The sequence below is a fragment of the Hyalella azteca genome, unplaced genomic scaffold, assembly GCF_000764305.2.
Source record: "Hyalella azteca isolate HAZT.00-mixed unplaced genomic scaffold, Hazt_2.0.2 contig16377, whole genome shotgun sequence".
Taxonomy (NCBI): Eukaryota; Metazoa; Arthropoda; class Malacostraca; order Amphipoda; family Hyalellidae; genus Hyalella; species Hyalella azteca.
Genome location: NW_025946201.1, coordinates 123,897 through 146,574, shown reverse-complemented (window position 1 = coordinate 146,574; position 22,678 = coordinate 123,897). Strand labels below are relative to the sequence as shown.

The 22,678-nt window shown below is 36.4% G+C and overlaps 1 protein-coding gene across 1 annotated transcript; it reads left to right on the top strand.

The window, feature by feature from the left end:
* The first annotated feature begins 10,749 nt into the window (after positions 1-10,749).
* On the top strand, positions 10,750-21,598 carry LOC108679907 (sodium- and chloride-dependent glycine transporter 1). The gene is made up of 12 exons (XM_018168645.2): positions 10,750-10,967; positions 11,789-11,923; positions 13,001-13,202; positions 13,598-13,791; positions 14,626-14,809; positions 15,931-16,033; positions 16,727-16,861; positions 17,201-17,429; positions 18,847-18,959; positions 19,688-19,843; positions 20,723-20,854; positions 21,328-21,598. Exons 1-12 carry the CDS (start codon positions 10,763-10,765, stop codon positions 21,349-21,351), a joined length of 1,812 nt encoding a protein of 603 aa, XP_018024134.1. The 5' UTR covers positions 10,750-10,762; the 3' UTR covers positions 21,352-21,598.
* Positions 21,599-22,678: the final 1,080 nt, after the last annotated feature.

Below are 22,678 nucleotides of genomic sequence, written 5' to 3'. Positions count from 1 at the left end.
GGGCAAAGTCGAGTGTCATTAAATTAAAAATGTCGCTCATAAAACGAATGTGTTTGCCTGATGTCAAACTGAAATACTGTATGTATAGCTATGAAAATAATACCAACTTTGCCTAATTATGATAAAATACAGGTTATGAGCAATTATTATATATGTAACACGTTACAAAAAGCGTAAGCTGTAAAATGTTATGCCCAGGCAATTCATAATGAAGAGATTAGTGATAAGCGACAGTGAGTGTTGGACATTTTCAGTTCTCCAAGAAGCAACTCTATGTTGCTGTAGCACTACCATGCAAAGCTTCTGGCGTTGAAATTACAAAATAAGTTCGTAATCAGTGCTATTTAAAAGTCATTTGCTCTGAGTGACGGCCAGTGCAACATTCAAGTTTCAGCCGCCACTATTTACTGAGCCATTTGCCTCGAGTATATATAGGCGCTGCTGGCAGCGGAATGACAGTTAGTAGCCCTTTAAACGCGGCTTTTAACATGATAATTAGATTGCTAATTATGATGTTATAGACCAATTAGTCTACATATATAAGACTAATTGATATAGGTATTGTGTATATAGACTAATTGATAACAGGGACAGTTATTACTGTCCCTTTCTTAAAATCACCTTAAGGCCACTTTACAACTTCTGTAATCAAAGATAAACGTAACAAAATAACATGTTTAAATTTTATTATTATATCAATGCAACTTTACATCATCAAATCGCCAATTTATTATACCTTCTAGCCCCTTAATGCATAAGAGGATAATTTTTAAACCCTTTTCATGTAAAGTACCTAATTGCATCACGCGATGTGATAAAGTGCAATGAAGGTCTGTATTAAAAAGAATGAGATTTTATATTTACTGACTGAAACTAAGGGTTTTTTAAGCTGTTTTCGAATTATTAATAAGCTTTGTATGAATGATAAGGTTTAAATATATTTGATTTAGGCTCTTTATATTTTATATTTACGATCTGAGAGAAACTTTATTCTCTGAAAGTTACCAAACAATAATATGGCTAGTATTAGATGAAAATTTATCTGCAATGATGTTATGAGCATTCGTAGACATGTTGTGTTGAAGATAACAGCGTCTTCAAAATATTTTTAGCCTCGTATGATGATAAGCAGTAATAAAATACTAGAATATCGAAATAAATTTGGTTCAATACAGTTCAATACTATAAATTTGGTTCAGTACTATAAAATCGCTCAATTAGCGAATTACAAAGTTCCATTACAATACGATAATTATTCCCGATAATGTTAATAATGTAATATTCTAATTATAATATTATCTATCGTTAATTTTTTTTATTTAATATTATTTATCGTTAATAATTTGTGTAGATTAGATTTTGAAATTCCCCATGAAATGTCGTTGTGGTTAAAAATGTCGTGGTTTGCAGCTCCCTTGACAATCATACAGGGTGCATAGTGAAAGTAATGAGCATTTTCTGGCAAATAACATTTATTGATCGTAATTCGTTCTAATGTTCAATATTCTTCAAAATACATTCCTCCTGCATCAATACACTTGCGGAGACGTGTTTGCCACGCCTGAAAGGCACCCTGCAACTCCTCGACGGGAATGCCTCTCAGGAACTTTGTAACATGGTGCTGGATGTGGAAAAGGCTGAGTTTACAGTTTGTCCTTGCGGTACAAACTCACAATGGACTATTCCTCGGATGTCAAAGATGTCATGATCATCGTTTTGACCGCAATACTTCGCGCACACGATCCACGATCTCTTCAGTTTGGGTTGTTGTTGGGCGTCCAGAACGGGGTTCGTCGGCGACCTCCTCCCGGGCCTCCTTGAGTGCCTTGTGCCGCTGCCCAGATTATGATCTTGAAATGCAATCGTCCTTGAAGGCTTCTTGTAGCATCTCTAATGTTTCGTTGCATTTCTTCCAAGCCTCACGCAAAACTGTATGGCGTATCGTTGTCCAAGCGAACGCTCCAGGACGCTGTGTTACAAAAGTCGAAAACACACTTCACGCGGATGCTCGTTTCTCCGCTCATGCTGCTCGAACTCAAATGACGACCTGATGCACTGAAAGGGCATTTCCCCCACCACATTCCCCAGCCGGTTTGACCGCGCTGCAATCTATCGTCGCGTCACAATAACATAATGCTTATTCCTCTCATAATGGACCCTGTATTTGGTCTATAGCTCACTTGGCAGCCATTTATGGTCTATAGCTCACTTGGCAGTTAAATATGGTCTGTAGCTCACTTGGCAGCCATATACGGCATGTAGCTCACTTGGCAGCCTTATTTGGTATTTAGCTCCATTGTCAGTCATACATGGCCTGTAGCTCGCATGACAGTCATATATGATCTGTANTCTGTCTCTTATACACATCTAGATGTGTATAAGAGACAGGTTCTATACTCCTAATCTCTCCTCAATTGTTTGAATTACACAGACTGTACCTCCCACACAAATGTATGGTATTAATTTCCAACACTCGCTGAATATTTTTATGCGCTGGAACCATAATCACTTTTGCGTTCGTTGGAATTCAATTCAATATTCAATCATTGGAATTCATCGAATTATTCAAGGCTTTCACGTAACAATAGCCATCATATACCAAAAATCAGATGTCAAAAGCACGGGACGAGTAAAGAGGAAATATTAAAACATAAATCAAAAATTTGTTATGGCGGGTCTCCGTTCGGTCAACCATTCTTTGATAACACAGCAGTTTCAGCACTCAAAAATATTCATGGTTTATACTAACCAAATCGTTCACTTTTTGAAGTGGTACGAGCTTTTTCTGGGTGAAACTGCATGGGTCATAATGACCCACACAAGACCAAAAACTACATTGCTGTTTAAAAAAAGCCTCACTCACTTCTCTGAGTAAATGTACAGTGAAAGTGAAAGCAGGTAATTTAGTGAACGGATACATCATCCCAAGTCTAAGAAATATGCGGTAAGTTGTTGTGAAACTCTTTTCTGGATTCGCCTATAAATTATTGATCTGTGACACATGAAATGCAATAATAATAATACCACCGCAAAATATTAATCATTAAAAAATATAACTCAGTAGTCACAGTACTCGCTGCAGTGAGTGACAGAGAGCGCATTTTCTCGTCGACGAAAACATGAAGTCACGGACATATGGACGAACAGACGGACGGACTGACAGACGGACGGACAAGACGAGCACAATAGGGTATTTTTTCCATAAATGATAAAATGCGCTAAAAATGATGGAATTTTCTTATTTTCGATCAGAAATTTATTTATCGCGAAAAGAAATGAATGAACTAAATAGAAATGGAGAGTTTAGTAAAGCGAGAGCTTTTTTTTTATTCGTACGTATAAAAAACATAAATATATGTGCGTGGAGGCCAGTTAATGAAAGCCATCCAGTGACTCATAAATTAAATAATGTTGGAGGTGTCGATGCGAGTGGTAATAACTGATGTCGAACGAGATTACTATTGTTCGTACGCAATATATGCCATGTCGACTTCAGTATACTACTCTTTGCAACAACCGCTTAAAAATAAGGACAATTTTTCAGAAACTCACCATGCGATTATAAAATTTTTTCATCAGCACTATTATTTCTTGACGCAGAATCTGTTGCCGAAAAAACAGTTATGCCGATAAAATATCGGAATATTGTGATAAAATATTTAGATAGAATGCAACTCATTGCAATAAATGGAGACATAAAAATTGGAGCTGACCGGTACATTCAAGGAAATAATTCAAGAAAAATTAGTTACAACTTTTTCCTATAGAGACAACATATTACTTATACGATTAGACAGCGAGAGAGAGAGAAAAATATAACTCAGTACTCACTGCAGTGAGTAACAGAGCGCATTTTCTCGTCGACGAAAACTCGAGGTCACGGACAGACGGACGGACAGACAGACAGACAGACGGACGGACGGACATGGCGAGCACAATAGTGCATTTTTTCCATAAAGGAGAAAATGCGCTAAAAATAGCATTGCCAAGGAATAAACGAACTTGGTCATTTGTAGGTATTGAACGAATTTTTATGAGCTCTTCGGCTAGTGATTTTTTTAAATGCATAGTTTTTATTGTAAGACGTCAACTTAATACAATATTTCATCAAGTTGTTATTGAATTGAATGACATGAACGATAATCTTAGCTAATGAAAGATTTTTGTGTCTCGTCTTGATTTCAATGTTTTTGTTCTGTGAGAATTAAGTAGTAATTCTGCGAGAATTAAATTTTCTCTGAGAATTGAGTCGTATAATTATGTGAGAATTAATTTCTTGTGAGAAATGAGACGTAATTTTGTGTGAAATAAATTTTCAGTTAGAATTATGAAGTAATTCTTTGTGAATCAAATTTTGTGTGAAAATCAAATTTCCTGTAAGAATTAAGATGTAATGTGAGAATTAAATTTTCTGTGAGAATTAAGACGTAATTCTACGAGAGTTAAATTTTCTCTAAGAATTTCTACGTAATTCTGTGAAAATGGAATTTTCCTTGAGAATTAAGAAGTAATTTTATGAGAATTAAATTTCTGTAAGAATTAGGACGTAATTCTTTGAGAATTAAATTTTCTGTGATAATTAAGATGTAATTCCGCGAGAAATAAATTTTCTGTGAGAATTATGATGAAATGCAATAAAAATTGAATTTACTGTGATAACAGAGACGTAATTCTGTGAGAAATAAATTTTCTGTGGGAATGAAATTTTCTGTGAGATTTAATTAAATTTTCTGTGATAATTAAAATTTCCGTGGAAATTAAATTTTCTGCGATAATTAAATTCCCTGTGAGGATTAAGACGCAAGACGTAATCAAATAAAAATATGGAGACTAAATACCATATAATAAACAAGAAAAGACTAATATTTGTTTTTAATTTGAAGCCCTTTTAATCACAGCAAAATATTTCATGTCGACGATGGACGGAACGACTTAAAATATGTTCATGACGACTCATATTCACCATTGTTCACTACGAACAATGTCGCTGCTTCTATGTCTTTTCTGCATGGTTTTATTACGGTGACACTTGTGAGGAAACGTGCAGGTTGGTTCAGATGCTGTTGCTCAGTTGCTCAGGTGCAGTGATGACGATCGGTGCAGGTGCAGTTGCTCAGGTGCAGTGATGAAGATCGGTGCAGGTGCAGTTGCTCAGGTGCAGTGATGACGATCGGTGCAGGTACAGTTGCTCGGGTGCAGGGATGACGGCTGGTGCAGGTGCAGTGATGACGATCGGTGCAGGTGCAGTTGCTCAGGTGCAGTGATGAAGATCGGTGCAGGTGCAGTTGCAAAGGTGCAGTTGCTCAGATGACGATCAGTGCAGGTGCAGTTGCTCGGGTGCAGGGATGACGATCGGTGCAGGTGCAGTTGCTCGGGTGCAGGGATGACGGCTGGTGCAGGTGCAGTGATGACGATCGGTGCAGGTGCAGTTGCAAAGGTGCAGTTGCTCAGACGACGATCAGTGCAGGTGCAGTTGCTCGGGTGCAGGGATGACGATCGGTGCAGGTGCAGTTGCTCGGGTGCAGGGATGACGATCGGTGCAGGTGCAGGTGCCCCAGTGCAGTGATGACGGCTGGTGCAGGTGCAGTGATGACGATCGGTGCAGGTGCAGTTGCTAAGGTGCAGTTGCTCAGATGACGATCGGTGCAGGTGCAGGTGCCCCAGTGCAGTGATGACGGCTGGTGCAGGTGCAGTTGCTCAGGTGCAGTGATGATGTTAGGTTCAGGTGCAGTAGCTCAGGTGCCATTAGCTACATCGCTACAGTGACGTGTAGTTTTTAATTCATTGTTTCTGCTCATTCATAGGATCTCATGGATACATTTTGGGAATTTTGTGATGAATGATTTATTTTACATTTGCACGCTGTTGATGAAATGTGCTACCATTTTCTAAGTATACTTATATCAATAGTCTCCTTGAATCGTAAATTCATTAGAGTTTTCAAAGTAAGCTAAACAGCCAAGTAAATTAGCTATATTTTAATTGAAAACGTTTCAGAGACCAGCTATTATGAACATTCGTCTCTGTAGAACTTACGCTTACGGATGAATTCGAAAAGTGTCTCCAGGCTGTAATAAATAGCAATTTAAAGCTTTCGCAATTATCAATTCGGGCGCACACAATTTTCACGATATTGGTAAAAGAGTTTCATCAAGCTCCCATTTCTCTCATTTTCAACTCATTCGCCAAATTTTACCGATTTTTAATCTGTGAAAAATTTTTTTTACCTATTTTTAGTTTGTACATTTATCGATTTTTTAATTGTTCGACATGGTCACCGAGAAAATCGGCAATTATTTTACAGCCTAATCAACAGATAATCTTTATGACAAATTCGTTACAAATGTTGCATTCTAATCTAGTAAAGAATTCTATACAAATAAAATTCTCCTTGTATTATATTATAATAAAGAAATTCATTAGTTTATTGAAAACATTTTAAGATTAATTTTTGCCCTTTAACAGTACGATAAAATGATTTTCAATGTATTATTCACTATTGAAAATATGAAAAATGGAAATGGATCACATTTGCAAATCAGTATTTACCTAGTCAACTGCATTGATTCATAAATATGGTAATGACAATAATTATACATAAATCTATAAATAAGATACAAATCAAGCACAAATACACAATATCTAGAAATATCTACATCTCAGTCAATATTTAATATACTTGGATTCGCATAAATTTAATTTTCCGACTGACTTACACTCTCCGCTTTGATACGAAACGCAATTGATACCTCTAAAATAGATTAATAATATTTTATTTTTCGCATTAACAACCTATCCTCATTGCTTAGACCAAGTAACAATATAATTACTGCCGTCCACATACCACAATTGATTAGTCCTCCGTATAAGATTTTGAAACAGATCTCAGAGAATTCGTATCAAAAGGTTAATCTTTCCATCCCATTGCAATACACACAGTGTGGAAATTGCATTTGTTTTAAATCTCAAATACAATATCGAATGTTCCTTTGACAATCTTCTCATAAAAGAATTCATAAAATAGAATTTTACTATACAAAAATATTTCGTTGTACATCAAAGGTTTCGTGAAGTTCCGGTTTATCTTTTATGTCTTTATGGGTTGAGATTGTCACGCCTTCACCTGCAAGATGATAACGTCCCATGGTTGTAAATAAAATTCAAGAGGGACTTCCTGAGTTTGCTTCACAGTCAAGGCTATTGTTATAACATACAAAAGCTCATAACATACAAAATCAAGCTATAACATACAATCAGCGCCGTTAACCCGTAACTATAGGGTACAAATGTGTTTTTCCGCCAAAGTGCAGGCTTTAAATTGTATCGTATGTATTTCCTAATCCACCGATATCATCAGCTTTGTGAAGCACAAAGCTGATGATAGAATTGCAAATAATTCAGTTTACTTGATAAAAATACTTTTAGTTCCGAATAGCCACCAGTGAGGACGCAGCAAGTTTCATCAATAGTACCAAGCTCTTCAAAGTATTCGGTATAGATTAATGTGTGAGTTTCTACCATGGTACATCTACCATGATAGGAGATTACAAAAATTATGAATGTTCGTTAGATCAATCGTTAGGTTCCCTGTACGGTTCATCAACCCAATGGATATTTTTGCCTCTTCCATAGGCTGGCGTCATTCCATTTTGAGATCTTTTTCAGCCATACTATGATTATTTGTGCTCTGATAATTATTTTTATGAACTATTCCCACCAGCTTTCCGATCAAAATTTCGCTCTGTAACTGTTTGAAACTGTAAAATTGTCCCTCATTGCCAATTAAATTTTCAATGTACATAATAACGATTCTGTCATTCTGATCTTCATACCATTTCTCCAAAATAACAATTGTAATGATATATGTTAAGCATAAAATTTTGACCCCTCAATAACTTTTCAATCCAATCTTCTCAATAATTTCCAACAAATCTAAATATACACCAGTATAATTGGAATTCAAATATCAGTGAAAGGTGAAAAGTACAGAGCAAACAAAAGAAAAATTTCGATTGGCTCCTGGAATATGGAAAAGGAAGATTATTAGATTGTACTGAGCTAAGGACTTGTACTCAACTGCGCTGAGATAAGGATAGTTTATTGACTTTTAACTATGAAACAAATAAAATTACAATGCTCAGGTATGTGGCCTCGATGTGGCTTAAAGACGGGATCCTTGATGCAGACTCACATCATTCCAACAATATTTTGTAAACAGACGGTCGCAGCTTTGAACTCCAGCTGACTGTAAGTTCGACTAAAAAATTTCATTTATCATCTTAGATCGTATGTTTCTTGTTTGTAGTATAATTTGTTACCTATCTTCTGGTTGCAAATATTCACCGCATATTTGAATAATATTTATTTGAAGCATAACTATGCCAATAAAAGTTGATACATTCCATGCCTGATGGCTCTTAATATATTGCCCTCATGATATATTACGGCACACTATTTCCTATTGTAAAATTAATTTGGAAAACACTTTAGAATTAAAAATTTGTGTGACACGAGATGTGGGATGGTTCCGCACATTCGATATGAATCGCATTCGATACTCTACGGAATCTCATATAAGATGCTTTATGGATCCTAGCTTAAGATTCTCTATGGGTCCTAGCATGAGTTGTGGTGTAGATCCTTACATGAGATATGACATGGTTCCCCTTATGAGGTATGATAGGTTCATCACATAGGATATGATATGGTTTCCCTTATCGTGAGATATGGTATGGTCCCCCTTATGAGATATGATAGGTTCATCACATGGGATATGATATGGTTCCCCTTATGAGATATGATAGCTTCATCACATGATATATGGCATGGTTCATCACATGAGATATGGAATGTTTCTTCACGTAAGATTTGATATTACTCCTCAAATGAGACACAGTCGATGAAAATCCCAAATAAATGTACAGTAGAGTCAGAGTGAAAGATTCGGCACAAGACCATTCATGGCAAAGCCTAATGCTCGTTAACACAATTCATACTTCAAAGAATCCCAGCAAAAACGTGCTAGCTCATAAATGTTATTCAACCAAGCTGCGGTTACTCCGTTATATCTCGACATTTCATATGTGAGATGAACAATCAATTTTGTAATTGAGCTACTTCACAAACAGCTCTTTCAGTTTTATCTTCGATCTTTCATATACACGTCATCGGTCTCTACTGTCAACGGAAATCCATGATATAATAAATTAATGGATTCGCTATTCATGGCAACAACACAAATCAAAGACAAACTACAATATTTATATTGAATTTTAGTTCGTAAGGCCGTAAGTTCTCGTTTTATTACCTTGATTTAAAGCTGTAATTTTCTCAGACATGCATAATTTTACTCGCTCATTCGACACTTGCACTGCGGTTGCTGAAGGCGACGTTTCTGTTGCCGTCTGCGAATAATTGAACCTTTAAGACGTGGTCATTTTCAGAGCCATTTCCGCACCCCTATGTCACTGTCATGACGATGTAAGACTTGAAGCTGAGGTTGAGACTCTTCCGCATCGGGTGCGAGTTCAGCCCTGAAATGATCAATGCACATTTCAACATTTGAAGCAATATAGATGAGAATGATTTTAAAACTTTCGTGTATACAAGAGAGCTTGTCAGGAAAAGATTCAAATTTTCGTGTTTTCGTGTATACAAAGACTTTAAAACCTTTTCTATATCGAACAAGGAAAATAATCGAATAGTTGTCTGTTTATACAAATTTGTTATCACGAAGGAAATCCCCATTGTAATGTATCTCATAATCAACTATTGGATAGGAATAATTATTTAGTGACAATTTAAGGCTTTAGAATTCATGATATTAGGAATTCTAAATGTTCTAGATTCAAGAATTCTAGATGTTAACACTGTCATTTCGGTTTGAACATTCAAGTTCCCAAGTGGTTAATTCTACTCATCAAATTTATTTTCGTCATTTTGTACTCGGCTCATAAAGTGAATTTGAACTTCCGTTAAAATTTCGAAAATTTCTACATTTACATTATGAATTATTGCGGCTTTAAACAAAATTATCGAAACAAAGCTTTCCAAACATGGCTTATGTCAATTCACGTGGCAACTACAAACGTTCACTCGCTAATTTTATAAATATTTGTTAAAGATTTTTTGTGTCCATGTATGATTGTGTCCATGTATGCCAGATTGTGTATGTGTGTGTTTGAAGCGCCTGGCATCGTAAGTACATTGAGAACGCATCCAGGATATTGATAGAGTGGGGGATATTACATAGACCTAAAATGTATCCTTGGTGACATAATATTAAGGTTTGCAATACAGAGAGGAAAGTATTTGATATAAAATTTACCTTAGACTTTAAAATTGATTTAGGATCACGTGAGTTACGATATTCGGGATAGTAGGATGCTAAAATTGCAGGAATTACCGAATCCTGGTAATGCCTGGATAACCAGCTAATAACCTATAAAGAACTTTACCTGCTAGAATCGCAACGAACAATAGTTTGATAACTGGGCATTGAATTTTTTGTTGATTTGGAATTGATGACTCAATGTAAATGTCGGGGAAAATATTCATGAAAGTAATTGATTTTTTCCTAATTCTTTTTATTTATTTTCAGTTCATTGCCATTTCATAAGGCATTTGCACCAATTTCGCAGCCCTTATACCGTGCCCGCATGCGAGTTCATTTGGTGAAGTTGAGTTCGTCTATTATCATTCACACTACATAATCATTGTTATCCTGTTACGTATAGTTTAAATTGGAAATATTTAAGATATAATGACTCGTCGAAAAGATAAATTTAATGTTAATGACGAGAATGGCCAAGCTATGGAAGCACGAGCGGTGGAGGAAACCCCTCTAAATCCCGACAACCGCGGCGAGTGGAGCAATCAATGCGAGTTTTTCCTCTCCTGCCTCGGATTTGCTGTGGGTTTTGGCAACGTCTGGCGCTTCCCATATTTGTGTTACAAGAATGGTGGAGGTGAGTCTAGATTAAATGTAATAACTTGATTATGTTTTAATTTCTATATTTTTGCAACACTTCTCTTTAACTTCACTTCTAGTTGTTTGTTTGCCTGCTACAAATCTTGTAATCGAAATTTAATACACTTCTACTTGTCCTATCGATCTGAAATTTTGCACACATGTGTAAAGTTGGAGACAATGCATGAAACAAATGTCAAAATAAAAATGATTTTAAAAATCAAAAATTTTTTTAATATTAAAAAAAATTGAAAAATAATTTTGTCAGCTACATCTCTTATAACTGATATTTGACACACTTTTACCTGTCTAATTGATCTGAAATTTTGCACACTTGTATGAAGTCAGAGGCAATGCATGGATCAATTATCAGAATAACTAATTTTGAAAAAAATTATATATTAAAAAATTTTATATATTAAAAAAATGAAAAATTAATTTTTTTAAATATTGCACACTTGTATGAAGTCAGAGGCAATGCATGGATCAATTATCAGAATAAATAATTTTGAAAAAAATTATATATTAAAAAATTTTATATATTAAAAAAATTGAAAAATTATTTTGTTTAATATTCGAAAATTAAATGAGAAATTCATTGTACATCTGTAAGATTGGAGACACTGGATTCTTTGGAAGTGTTGTCTTTAAAAAGTAATTTTTAAACGTATATTATAAATATTTGATTAAAATTAGATCTCCCCGGCATTAATATCTAATAAGATTTTTATGTTTCAGTAAAGGAAAAGTTGCTTGTCGACATTAATAAGTTTTGTCTTCTGCTGACAATTTTCCACTCCTAATGATTGTAATTTGCAGCGGCGTTCCTGATACCATACACCATCATGCTCCTGGTAGCTGGGATACCGCTTTTCTTCATGGAACTCGCGCTCGGACAATACGTCAGCCTGGGTCCTAATATACTCTTCCCTAAACTCTGCCCTCTAACTGGAGGTGAGTATTGCATTAATACATTGATAATATTCTAGATTCAAATTGTATTTTCCAATCATCTATTCAGCTCCAGAAATTAAATCAGATAGTCGTATACACAATTGTCATGCGGATTCACAAATTCGAGAAGATTTATTTTACTGTTCGCGCATAATGTTACTGTTACATTAGCTTAGGGGTAACGGCACCGAGGTGAATACATATTCGCTGTTGCTAGTGAGCGACGCTTGATTGCCGTTGAGGTGGTGATACAGCATGGCTTAGGAAGATACCATAAACTTATTTTTGTAATTTGCGTGCAGGGATTACAACCAGTGGCCAGAAGCTTAACACTAATTACAGGTCAAGTGAAAAGTTTCTGGTGCTAGTACGAATGTTCGCGAACTTTGCTTCGATTCTTTGTAAAGAACGATTTGCAGAACGACGAAGATTAATCGGGATTTGCAAAATTTTAATTGTATACCATAATAAGATAATTGAATAATTTTGATTATTTAATCTAATTTTTGTTTCACAGAGTGCCTCATATGAATGTGAGACATGTAACGTTCAATCAGGAGTCGTTTATTGTTGCCGAATCATCGTCATTAATATATATTTTTATCTCCCTCCATCAATGCATCATCTGTTATTTCGGTGAATCATCATTCACAAAATGTGAAGTTTTCGTGTACTTTTCACTAGTTTCTAGTTTTAAATTGTAAATAAGGATTAATCTAGATTGTAACACGAGTCTTATCTTATGCTGTAACCCGTTTATTATTTAGATTATTGACCGTGTTTCGTCCTAGATTATAGCAGTGTATCATCCTAAATTTCAGAATGTGTCTACTCTAGGCTCACAGAAAGCGTCATGTTGTATATAGATTGTCGCACGCGTACATTACAAAACTGTACATGTACTCCTGAATTGTTTCTTATATCACGTCTCAGATTGAAACCCATGTTTCTCCCTTTATTTTTGCGCATATTTTATTCTCAATTTCTACACGTGTCGCATCCGAGATTGTTTCGTAAATTTAACGCCGAATTTATGCTCGTGTCTTATCTCAGATTATTTAACGTGTCTCAATGCAGACTGCTACACATTTGAAGAGAACGCGATGTGTCGGAACGAATCAATGTATTACTACGCCGGCGAGTGTCACAACACGGACACTTTTTGCGGTATCGACTCCCTGGAAGCCGTTAATTCAACGCATTGCCTCACGGCGAACAACATCTCCATCAGGGCCGAGCTCGCAGTCAAGAGATATTCCGCAGCTGAGGATTACTACAGGTGATACCTGAGCACTTATAACTCTTGAGACTTTACTTTTTTTTGAGACTTGAGAGTTAATCATTTAAACTTTTTAAGATTGAACGATTGGCGAAATGATCAACATAATAATCTTTTACACATAAACCTTTTTTTAAATGTTGCAATTAAAAGTAAAGCATAGTTAGGATGAGTCTTGATTTCAGTCGTACTCGTCCTAGAATCAAGTATATGCAATATGTTTGACGAAAAAAAAAACACAGTCCAACTAGCTGAAAGTGAGATATTTTTTCATTCAACAATGAATGAAAAATATATTTATCTTCAATGCAAGATAACCCTTGAAGCGTGTTGCAATTTTTTTACTATGATGTCCAAAATCATCGTTTATAAAAAATTAATATTTAAATTTTCAGAAGTCGAATGCTCGGTATCAACGGCCGGTCGTGGTCAGACATGGGAAGTATTCGATGGGAATTGGTGGGCTGCTTGGCTTTAGCTTGGTTGGTCATCGCCGCTTGCCTCGTTAAAGGAGTGAAGAGCTCTGGTAAAGTCGTGTACTTCACGGCAATCTTCCCCTATGTGGTCTTGGTGATCCTGTTTGTAAGAGGTGAGGCAAATATTTAAGGAAGCGACCCAAGAGCAATATTAAGGACCAAAAGGGTTTCAGAGTACATTGAATAGTTTATCTACCATCAAAATTAATGCACCAGTTAATGGTAATCATTTGATTCTCGTTTAACATGCAAATCAACATAATATTTGTGGCCATCACCACAGCGCATTTGTGAATCATACAGCAGCATGATGCACAGCAGTTCACTGATAAATAGCAGCAGTGTTTCTCCAACTAAAGAACGAAAATTCAGTCAATCTGGCTGAAATGTCATCCACGTTGATATGGGCCAAACATACATAGATTAGCTTAGATTCAATACGGAAAAACAATAGCGTTTTCTCGGACAATAAATACGGGGTTATGATGAGATTTGGTTGAGGAGAGTCAAATAACATGGTAATTTGGAAAATTAGGTCAATTGGAACTCAGGAAAAGTGTTTCAAAGGTTATTAGAACTTTAACTTACAGAAGGTAACGATAGGCAAAAATGATTTCTAAAGCTTTCCATAGCTAGTTAACCAGTAAACTTAATTAGAATTCTTTGTAAAAGGAAACTATTCTAAGTTCTATGGATTTACTATGCTACTGCAACACGGATCTACTATGCTACTTCTAAACTCGATAGAAAATTAAATGGTACACTATGAGAATTGTTTCAGAAGAGTGGTATGAACACATTAAACGATTGAGTGAACCGTTAAATTCTATTTTTCATTGAAACCCTAAAATTTTCACTCAAAATCTATGTTCAATAATTATATTAAAGTTATTAATTTGAATGCACTAGAAAATGCTTTCTTAGTTGTAAAAAGTACTATTTCCCAGGTATCACACTCGAGGGAGCTTACAAAGGAATAGAGTTCTATATTCTGAAGCCGAATATGAGCAGGCTGATGGAAGCCGAAGTTTGGAACGACGCAGCTGCCCAAATCTTCTTCTCTTTATCAACGGCCTTTGGTGGTCTCATCGTTTTGGCTTCATACAACGGATTTAAAGTCAATTGCATGAGGTTAGCAGGAGAAAATTTTCTCATAATATGTAAATTGTAACCATGCTTACCGCTTACATAATATAATACATGATGACATTCAAACACATAATCGGTTGAAAATTTAGTAAATGAAAGGATTTGAGAACTCATTTTAGCCTACTCTAAGTCGAAATTTCAGGGGCATATCATTCTATGATTAATGCAGCGTTTAAAAGGGCGGCTGAATGTTGAGCTCAAAGTTTTTGTATGTGAGCCGGTGTACCAAACTTTGTCGGGAGCTTCATCTGTCTGGAGGTGTCGTTAAGCTATCGAATGAGGGTGAGTTTTGTTAATTTTTTTTTGGAATAGTTTAGAGTTGACGGAGGTTGTGCTTAAATCTGATATAAAATATAGGGGAGAAGAAAAAGAGCTCTTTACTGTTTATTGTTTGATAGTTATCACTAACCCACTAACCATGCGGGCTGATTTTCTGGAATCTAGAACGATGATTCCAATTCTGGAATGACGATTCCAGAACAGTTTGTTTCATCCAACAAATGCATAAAATAGTGAGATATTGAATATTATGTGCCTAAATTTCGTAATTATACTATCATTGTACATGAAGAACTGCATGCATCAAAACTCAAGAGATGTCTAAAGAAACTACCCTAACAAAATTTGGGGACCACCTAGGCTTCGGCCGAATAGTCACTACACCCCGCGCCTGCGCAAAGTTTTTCTGGGTATGCGTGGCCACCCGATCAAAATCAGTTTGCGGTCAGAATCTCCTACCCGACTTTATAGTCGCCTAAGAAAATGACAAGGGTTGTCCGAGCCGAGTCGTATCGAGCTAACCAGCTGCCCAGAGGCTGCCTGTCGAACCCTGAGCCGAAGCGGACACAGAGAAGCTGATTTACGTGCTCCCAGAGTCCTGGGCGGCCAAAATACAGGATCGCACACGTCTCTAAATTTTGTTAGGCTATTTCGTTACATTTATTTATATTAATGTGCAACTGTTGAATATGTGTAATTAAATGTGTATCTATTGAAGTTAGAACAGCCTAGGGCATCAAATGAATTCAAAATGGTAAAATAAGGTCACTTATATTCCACCGCTGATAAAAGAAGTGTGAAAAGTTCTGACCTTTCATTTTCAGAGATGCGATTGTGATTGCGATCAGCAACTGCGTGACGTCAGTGTTTGCTGGTTTTGTTATATTCAGTATTCTCGGCTTCATGGCAACGTCTGCTGGAGTCGAGGTAAGATTCGAGGCTGAACTCGGAGAATTGAGTGAGTCAATATGACTCATTCGGGCTAGTCGAAAATGCACGCATTTTCTGTTTGTCTTTCTGTCGGGCATTCGTTTCATAACTGACGATATTGGTTCAGAGTGGCATCATATAAGAAATGCATAATCGAGAAACTTGAATGAGTCATGAAAAAAGTAGTCAGTAATACTCATTTTATTTTTATTTATTTAGTTTGTTACCAGCCTAAAAATAATATAAATAGCGCCTGTTTATTTAATTGGCGATAAAGAAGTATTGGTTCATTTGTTAAAGGGACGACGCATGATATTCGGCGATCAGAGAATATTAAATTTGTAGTGAATTTATAGAATTGTAGCGGTGACAGCGTTGATAACGCTATTAGACCTGTCGCTGATCCTGAACATGTAGAATTTTCACAGCTTGTTGCGCGTCTCAACCATTCATCTCACTGCTCAAATTTAGCTTTTCTCTTAACCGCCCGGCCACCTCGCCGATTTTGACCAGAACTGTTGCATGGAAGCTGGGATCGAACCCACAACTCGATTCTTCAATCATTGTACACTAATCTTCAAACACTGAGCCACCCTGCATTTACCCTCTAGCTTTTTTTGTGCTCTGAACTGCAAACTGTGGTCCTTCCTGCATTTACCCTCTAGCTTTTCCTGACTCACTGACCTTCAGGTAACGGATGTGGTGTCGTCAGGGTCTGGTCTAGCGTTCATCGCTTACCCTGCCGCCGTGACCATGATGCCTCTACCGCCACTTTGGTCATGCCTTTTCTTCGCCATGTTCATCACCTTGGGGCTCGACTCCCAGGTATAATGTTTACCGAACTTGAAGCATTTAAAACTGGGAATTGTTAGTCATCTCAAAAATTATGGATTGCTTCAAATTAAGGAATAAATTTGATTTCTATAACTAAATCCGCTGCTGGTATGCATTCGGCTTAATTGTTTGTGGGCATAGGCGTTCCTCAATGAATTTGAGACTACCGAGTCCGGATAAAGACTGTTAATTTTTCATTATTATATTCGTTCATGATTATCAAAAAGATCGAAAAATAATCACCTCGAAAAATCTTTAATGCTTTGGAAAAAACGCAAAATTACGCGTGTCTTGTGCTGTGCATAACTTAATTTTGCCCATTTTTTTCAGTTTGCGTTTGTCGAGACGCTCACATCGGCCATATTCGACCAGTTTACGTCCCTACGCGAGCGTAAGCCTCTGGTCGTCTGCGTACTGTGCCTCTGCATGTTTCTATGTGGCATCGCGTATTGTCTGGAGGGGGGCGCGTTTTTGTTCGAGCTCTTCAACTGGTACTCCGGGTGGCTGGCGGTCATCGTATACGCCATTGTTGAACTCATAACGGTCTCTTATCTGTACGGTAAGACAAACTCTTAGAAAATTATGTCAATACCTTTTAATGTTGCCGGAAAGCGGGATATTGCACTTATTATTTTTGCACTCAAATATCTAAAAAATATAACTCAGTACTCACTGCAGTGAGTGACAGAGAGCGCATTTTCTAATCGACGAAAACGTGAAGTGACAGACGGACAGACAGATAGACAGACGGACAGACGGACATGGCGAGCACAATAGTGATTTTTTTCCATAATTGAGAGAATTCGCTAAATTCTAATTTCGCTAAATATCAAATTCATCCTCATAGGAAATTGCAGGTACAGCTCACATTTTCAGCTGCATACAATGAAACGGTCCAGAATAATTAATCGATTAAGAATTAAATAATAAGATCGAAAACTCTTGCTATATCATGCCCCCAAATCAATTGTTGACTTCATAATTGAAGAATTCAAGTTGCCTGCTGGCTATCCTGAACTTCATTGGACATTTAATTCGCTATTTGTTAACAATTGAGGCGTGGTTAAACTTAGGGGACGGTGAGGCGTTCAATCCGTGAGCAGTCATGTTGACTGCTGTTTGTATGTTCATTATGAACATTTTCATTCAATAAAATATGAGACGGTGACGCATTAAATCGGTGAGCAATCATGTTGACTGCTGTTGGTGTATGCATTATGGAAGCCATAGTATATGGAATAAAGAACACTCAATGATCACTGGAACAAGTACACATTTTACAGTCTTTCAATTTTTCTTCTACCTACTTGTGATTGTAATTAGTAAGTAAAAAACGATATCTTCACAAATATCTTCATTTGTTTTGTGTTGAATTACGTATCAATTCATTATGGCATGACTTATTCGTTTTTTCATGCTTGCATTTGCATGGTCTGTGATAAATTTACACAACCGATTCCGTTTGATATTTTCTTCAAATGCAGTTTTTTGCTGTTTTAAATGGTGTTCCAAATGCGGTTTTTAGCACGTGCCCGTTTTTGTTTCCCCGCCTGAATACCTACTTCATGAAGAATATTGGCCTGATTGCTTTGTCTTGAGTCCCTTGAACGGTCAACGTGTCTTTAAAATCTCCTCTGGAAAAAAACCAGTAGAAGTATGATGAAAATGGAATTGTTAACTCTGAAGATGCTTTCTTCATTGTTGATGGGTGCCTTTCTAATTCAAAGTTTCAACGGAGAAATTTATGCAAAATTAGGTCTAGCTCTTCTTTTAGGCTATAATGCAAACTTTGGATAGGAAACCATAGTCAAGATTATTTCGACTTATATTAAAACAATAATAAACTGTAAAAAGAAAAACTTCTTCAAGCAAGCAAGTTGCGCAAGTTATTTTTACAACAGATTGTAATCGTGCACCTACCATAATTTTCTACGTATTTCTTATTCCATATGTGTAGAACTAATTCTTCCTTCAAGGTTTCAAGCGATTCATGAAGAATATCCAAGTCGAGATGGAAGTCAACGTACCATTGCCTTTCTTTGCGTACTGGGCAACAACATGGACCTTTTTGACTCCCTTAGTGCTGCTGGTATGTAACATCCCTCTTTTTACCGACAAATTTATAAGCTTTCCTGTCGTACTGGTTTAGTTAGAACTGTTAGAGTTAGATGGTTATTCGCTCTAACGTACGAGAGAGCGAATAAAAAATATCATAACTGCTTGCGATTCTAACAGTTCCGATTCACAAGTTATAATTTTCAGCATTAATGTGATTTTTGACAGCGGTAACTTTACAGTGAGTTCCCGCTATATGTCACTCCACTCACTCACTTAAAAGAAATGTTAGTAGTTATCTTGGAATTATCAACTAGGGGCCCATTCGTACGCTGCATTATTCTCAGAGTTACATCCACAATTGACTTTGCAACCATCTTGGACGAAATAGTCAAAGTTTTAGGGAATGATCCTGCATGTTTTGCATAGACTAGGCCTTGCAAATTTTAAGCCCTCTGCTGATCCTATCACTGATCCGGTGAATTTTGTTGTGTCTTCTACCTCATGCGCTCAATCTTGTTTACCGCCCACGTGCGGTATAAGCCAAAGCTATCACCCTCACCACCTGTTCAACTCCCACTTCCCCCGTCCAATTCTTAATCGTCAAAATTATTTTCTGCCATCGCTACCGAGAAATTATGACAATGGCGTTCATTTATTTCAACACAAGTTGCTCAAACAAAATTAAATTGTATATTTCGTTATATTCTTAATGATTTGTAAAAGTATCTTATATCTAATTGTACTTTCTACCGACCCCAGGCTGTGCTGTTCTTCTCTATTTACAATTACACTCCTGCCTACTACGGGAGCTACGTTTATCCTCCCTTAGTGCAAGGCTTTGGATGGTCCCTTGTGGTGCTGCCTCTGCTCAGCTTCCCAGTGTCTGCTCTCTATGAGATCTTCTATAACAAAAGAGTAAGTGCATGAAAATCAAGACCATTGTAATATTTTGAGGTGCAGGATCGTGAAGGAAATGAAGTTTTTTTTGATTGGTCGTATCAAGCACTCTACTTCAATGGNAAATTAACAATTTTGTTTAATTTATCGTATCAAGCACTCTACTTCAATGGTTACGTGATAGATGTTGATTATTAGTTATTAAAAATCAACTTCAATAGCCACGGAGTAGGTACTGCGGATTTATCAAATCCGACAACCAGTGATCAAAAAGCTATTTGGTAAGTGTAGCTTATTGACCAAGTCGAACGACCTACTTCAACAGCTCGATAATAGGAGTGGCTTACTGGTCATTCCAAACAACATACTTAATTGAGCGGCTAGGGGCAAATTTTGAATTATGACCTTATCCGGCAACCTATTTCAAGAGCTTGGTAGTAGGTGTGCCATATTGTTCCATAAAACAAACTACTTAAACAGCTTGTAGGAATAGGCGCTGCTTATTGGCCAAATCGAACAACCTACTCAACAGCTGGCTGTTAGATTAATGATCATTGGTCATAACCAACAACCTAATTTAACAGTCAGGTAGTACATATTTGCTTTTTGAAGTGCTTTAAAATGTGTTATAAATTATTGATTTTTCGACACCTTGGATTCAAAATTTTCGGATCCTTTGACCCTTTTAATAATCCCCCAAAAATAGGTACAGATTTTTTGGTCAAGTTTATCTATTTTAACGCTTTAACTGAAGGAATTCCGTGTAGTCAATCTTTGAGTGTTGAAAGTCGAGCCAAAAATGTGAACTCTTTTTTTTAAACTGACACGAAAGTGTTAGTTATCAATTTGTACTAAACAGGTAACTCAGATTTCAATAAAATTTTTTAATTTTTCCAGACATTCAAAGAGATGATATCGGCCACCGCAGATTTCAGACCAGCGCATGAGCTGCAGAGAATTGCCCCGAAGACCGAGCCCAGCGTTCGCTACGTTTACGACAACGACGCATACATCAATGGCGACGTTAAGGTGATGATCGAGTCCCCTTGGCAACTTATCCCCTAAATTGTTTTAAGAATTGAAAAAGTTATTATTATTTAAATTTCCACTAAACTTTAATTTCAGGATATATTTACTGCAAACCCTCCATGTTGTTTCCGCCGCATTGAAGTAGTTTTTTTTTTAATGTTTTTTGTCTTTTTGGAATTTAATTTTATACACTGTGAGCCTGTTGGGCTTTAATTTTGATACTATTAGTCATTATGCTAGATCTGCTGTGATAATCTGTTAGAAATCTTATAATTGAAACCATTTTTTCCTATTTTTATGCATAAATATGACCAAACCAAACGAAGATTTGATTCTGACCTTTGCCGATTGCAAATGAACGAATCCTTTGGTTATAAAAAATTCACGAAACAATACATGATCTCTAAGAATCAATATAGCTTTCAACGAAACAAAATTGTACGATCTGTGAGGTAATTTCCATCCTTTTTCAGATTGAGACCAGCCCCGTAACCTAGGAAGTGACTACACTGATGGTTCCTGCAGCTTACACCTTCGGCTGGGTGCCACTCTTTGGTTATATTTACCTAATATGTATTATGATGCACGACTCGACCTCGGTTGGGTGCCAGTCTCTGGTTATTTCTACCTAATATGTATTATGATGCACAACTCGACCTTGGCTGGGTGCCAGTCTCTGTTTGTGTCTACATCATATGTATTATGATGCACAACTCGACCTCGGATGGGTGCCAGTCTCTGGTTGTGTCTACATNTACATTATTTGTATTATGATGTTCAACTTGATATGGGTTCGACAATCAACCGCAAATGATAGGATTGATTAGCTGTCTCTGATATTATTTATTAGCGGCCTCTTATATGATTGATCAGCTACCTCGTATATGATTCATCAGCTGCCTCTGATATGAATGATCACTGCCTCTGATGCAATTGATCTGCTGCCCCAGATATGATTCATCAGATGAATTTACTACGATGGATCAGATGCCTGTGATATGATTCTTCGGATGCCTCAAATACTATGCAGTGAATCAATCGCCTCCAATATTTTGAATTTCTTTCGATTTTGAATTTGAATTTTCTTTCATTTCCACCAAATCCGAATAATTTTTGTAAGCAAAGCAAATTGTGGTTCCTGAAAAGGTGTGGCTTTTTTCCATTTTTACGGTAATGAATTTGCATAATGAGCTTCATTCAGAAGAAGGAATGGTTTTGAAACAACGTTTGTCTCCAATCAAAATGATGCGACTTGTCAAAAAAATATAAATATACGTTATGAGTTGTTGGGAGTAACCAATAACAACGTTTCAAATTTTTAAGGTTTGAAGGTAAAGCTCGAAGGCTATAATTATGGAGATAAAGTTATATTTTGAAAGAAAAATTCGAAGTTTCTCGGTTTAACTGTCATCCTGGATTAAAGGTAAAGTTAGAATTTCTATGCTCTAATGGGCATCCTCATCACATCACATTTATACCTTCATCGCAAGAAATTTTGCCTTCCTTTTTTAAACCATCTTAAAGAACTACAGACTCCATTGACACCAGATAATTTATCTACAACCAAGCTTGCAACGCTACAAGCTTAAGAATTTTTAAATTTATTTCAATTATTTCGAAATTTCAAAATTCTTTACCATCCGAAAAAATAAAATTGAAGTCGTATCCTAGAGTAGCTTCATTGATTTACGACTTCTCATTAAACGTGGGTTTGAATCTTGACATTTGACGTTTTTTTCAGAACAAATTGAATTGATGTTTTTTAATTTTTATTTTATTAACTAATATCCTCTGAACTCGCGGGCTCTTCGTTTTGAATTGAAA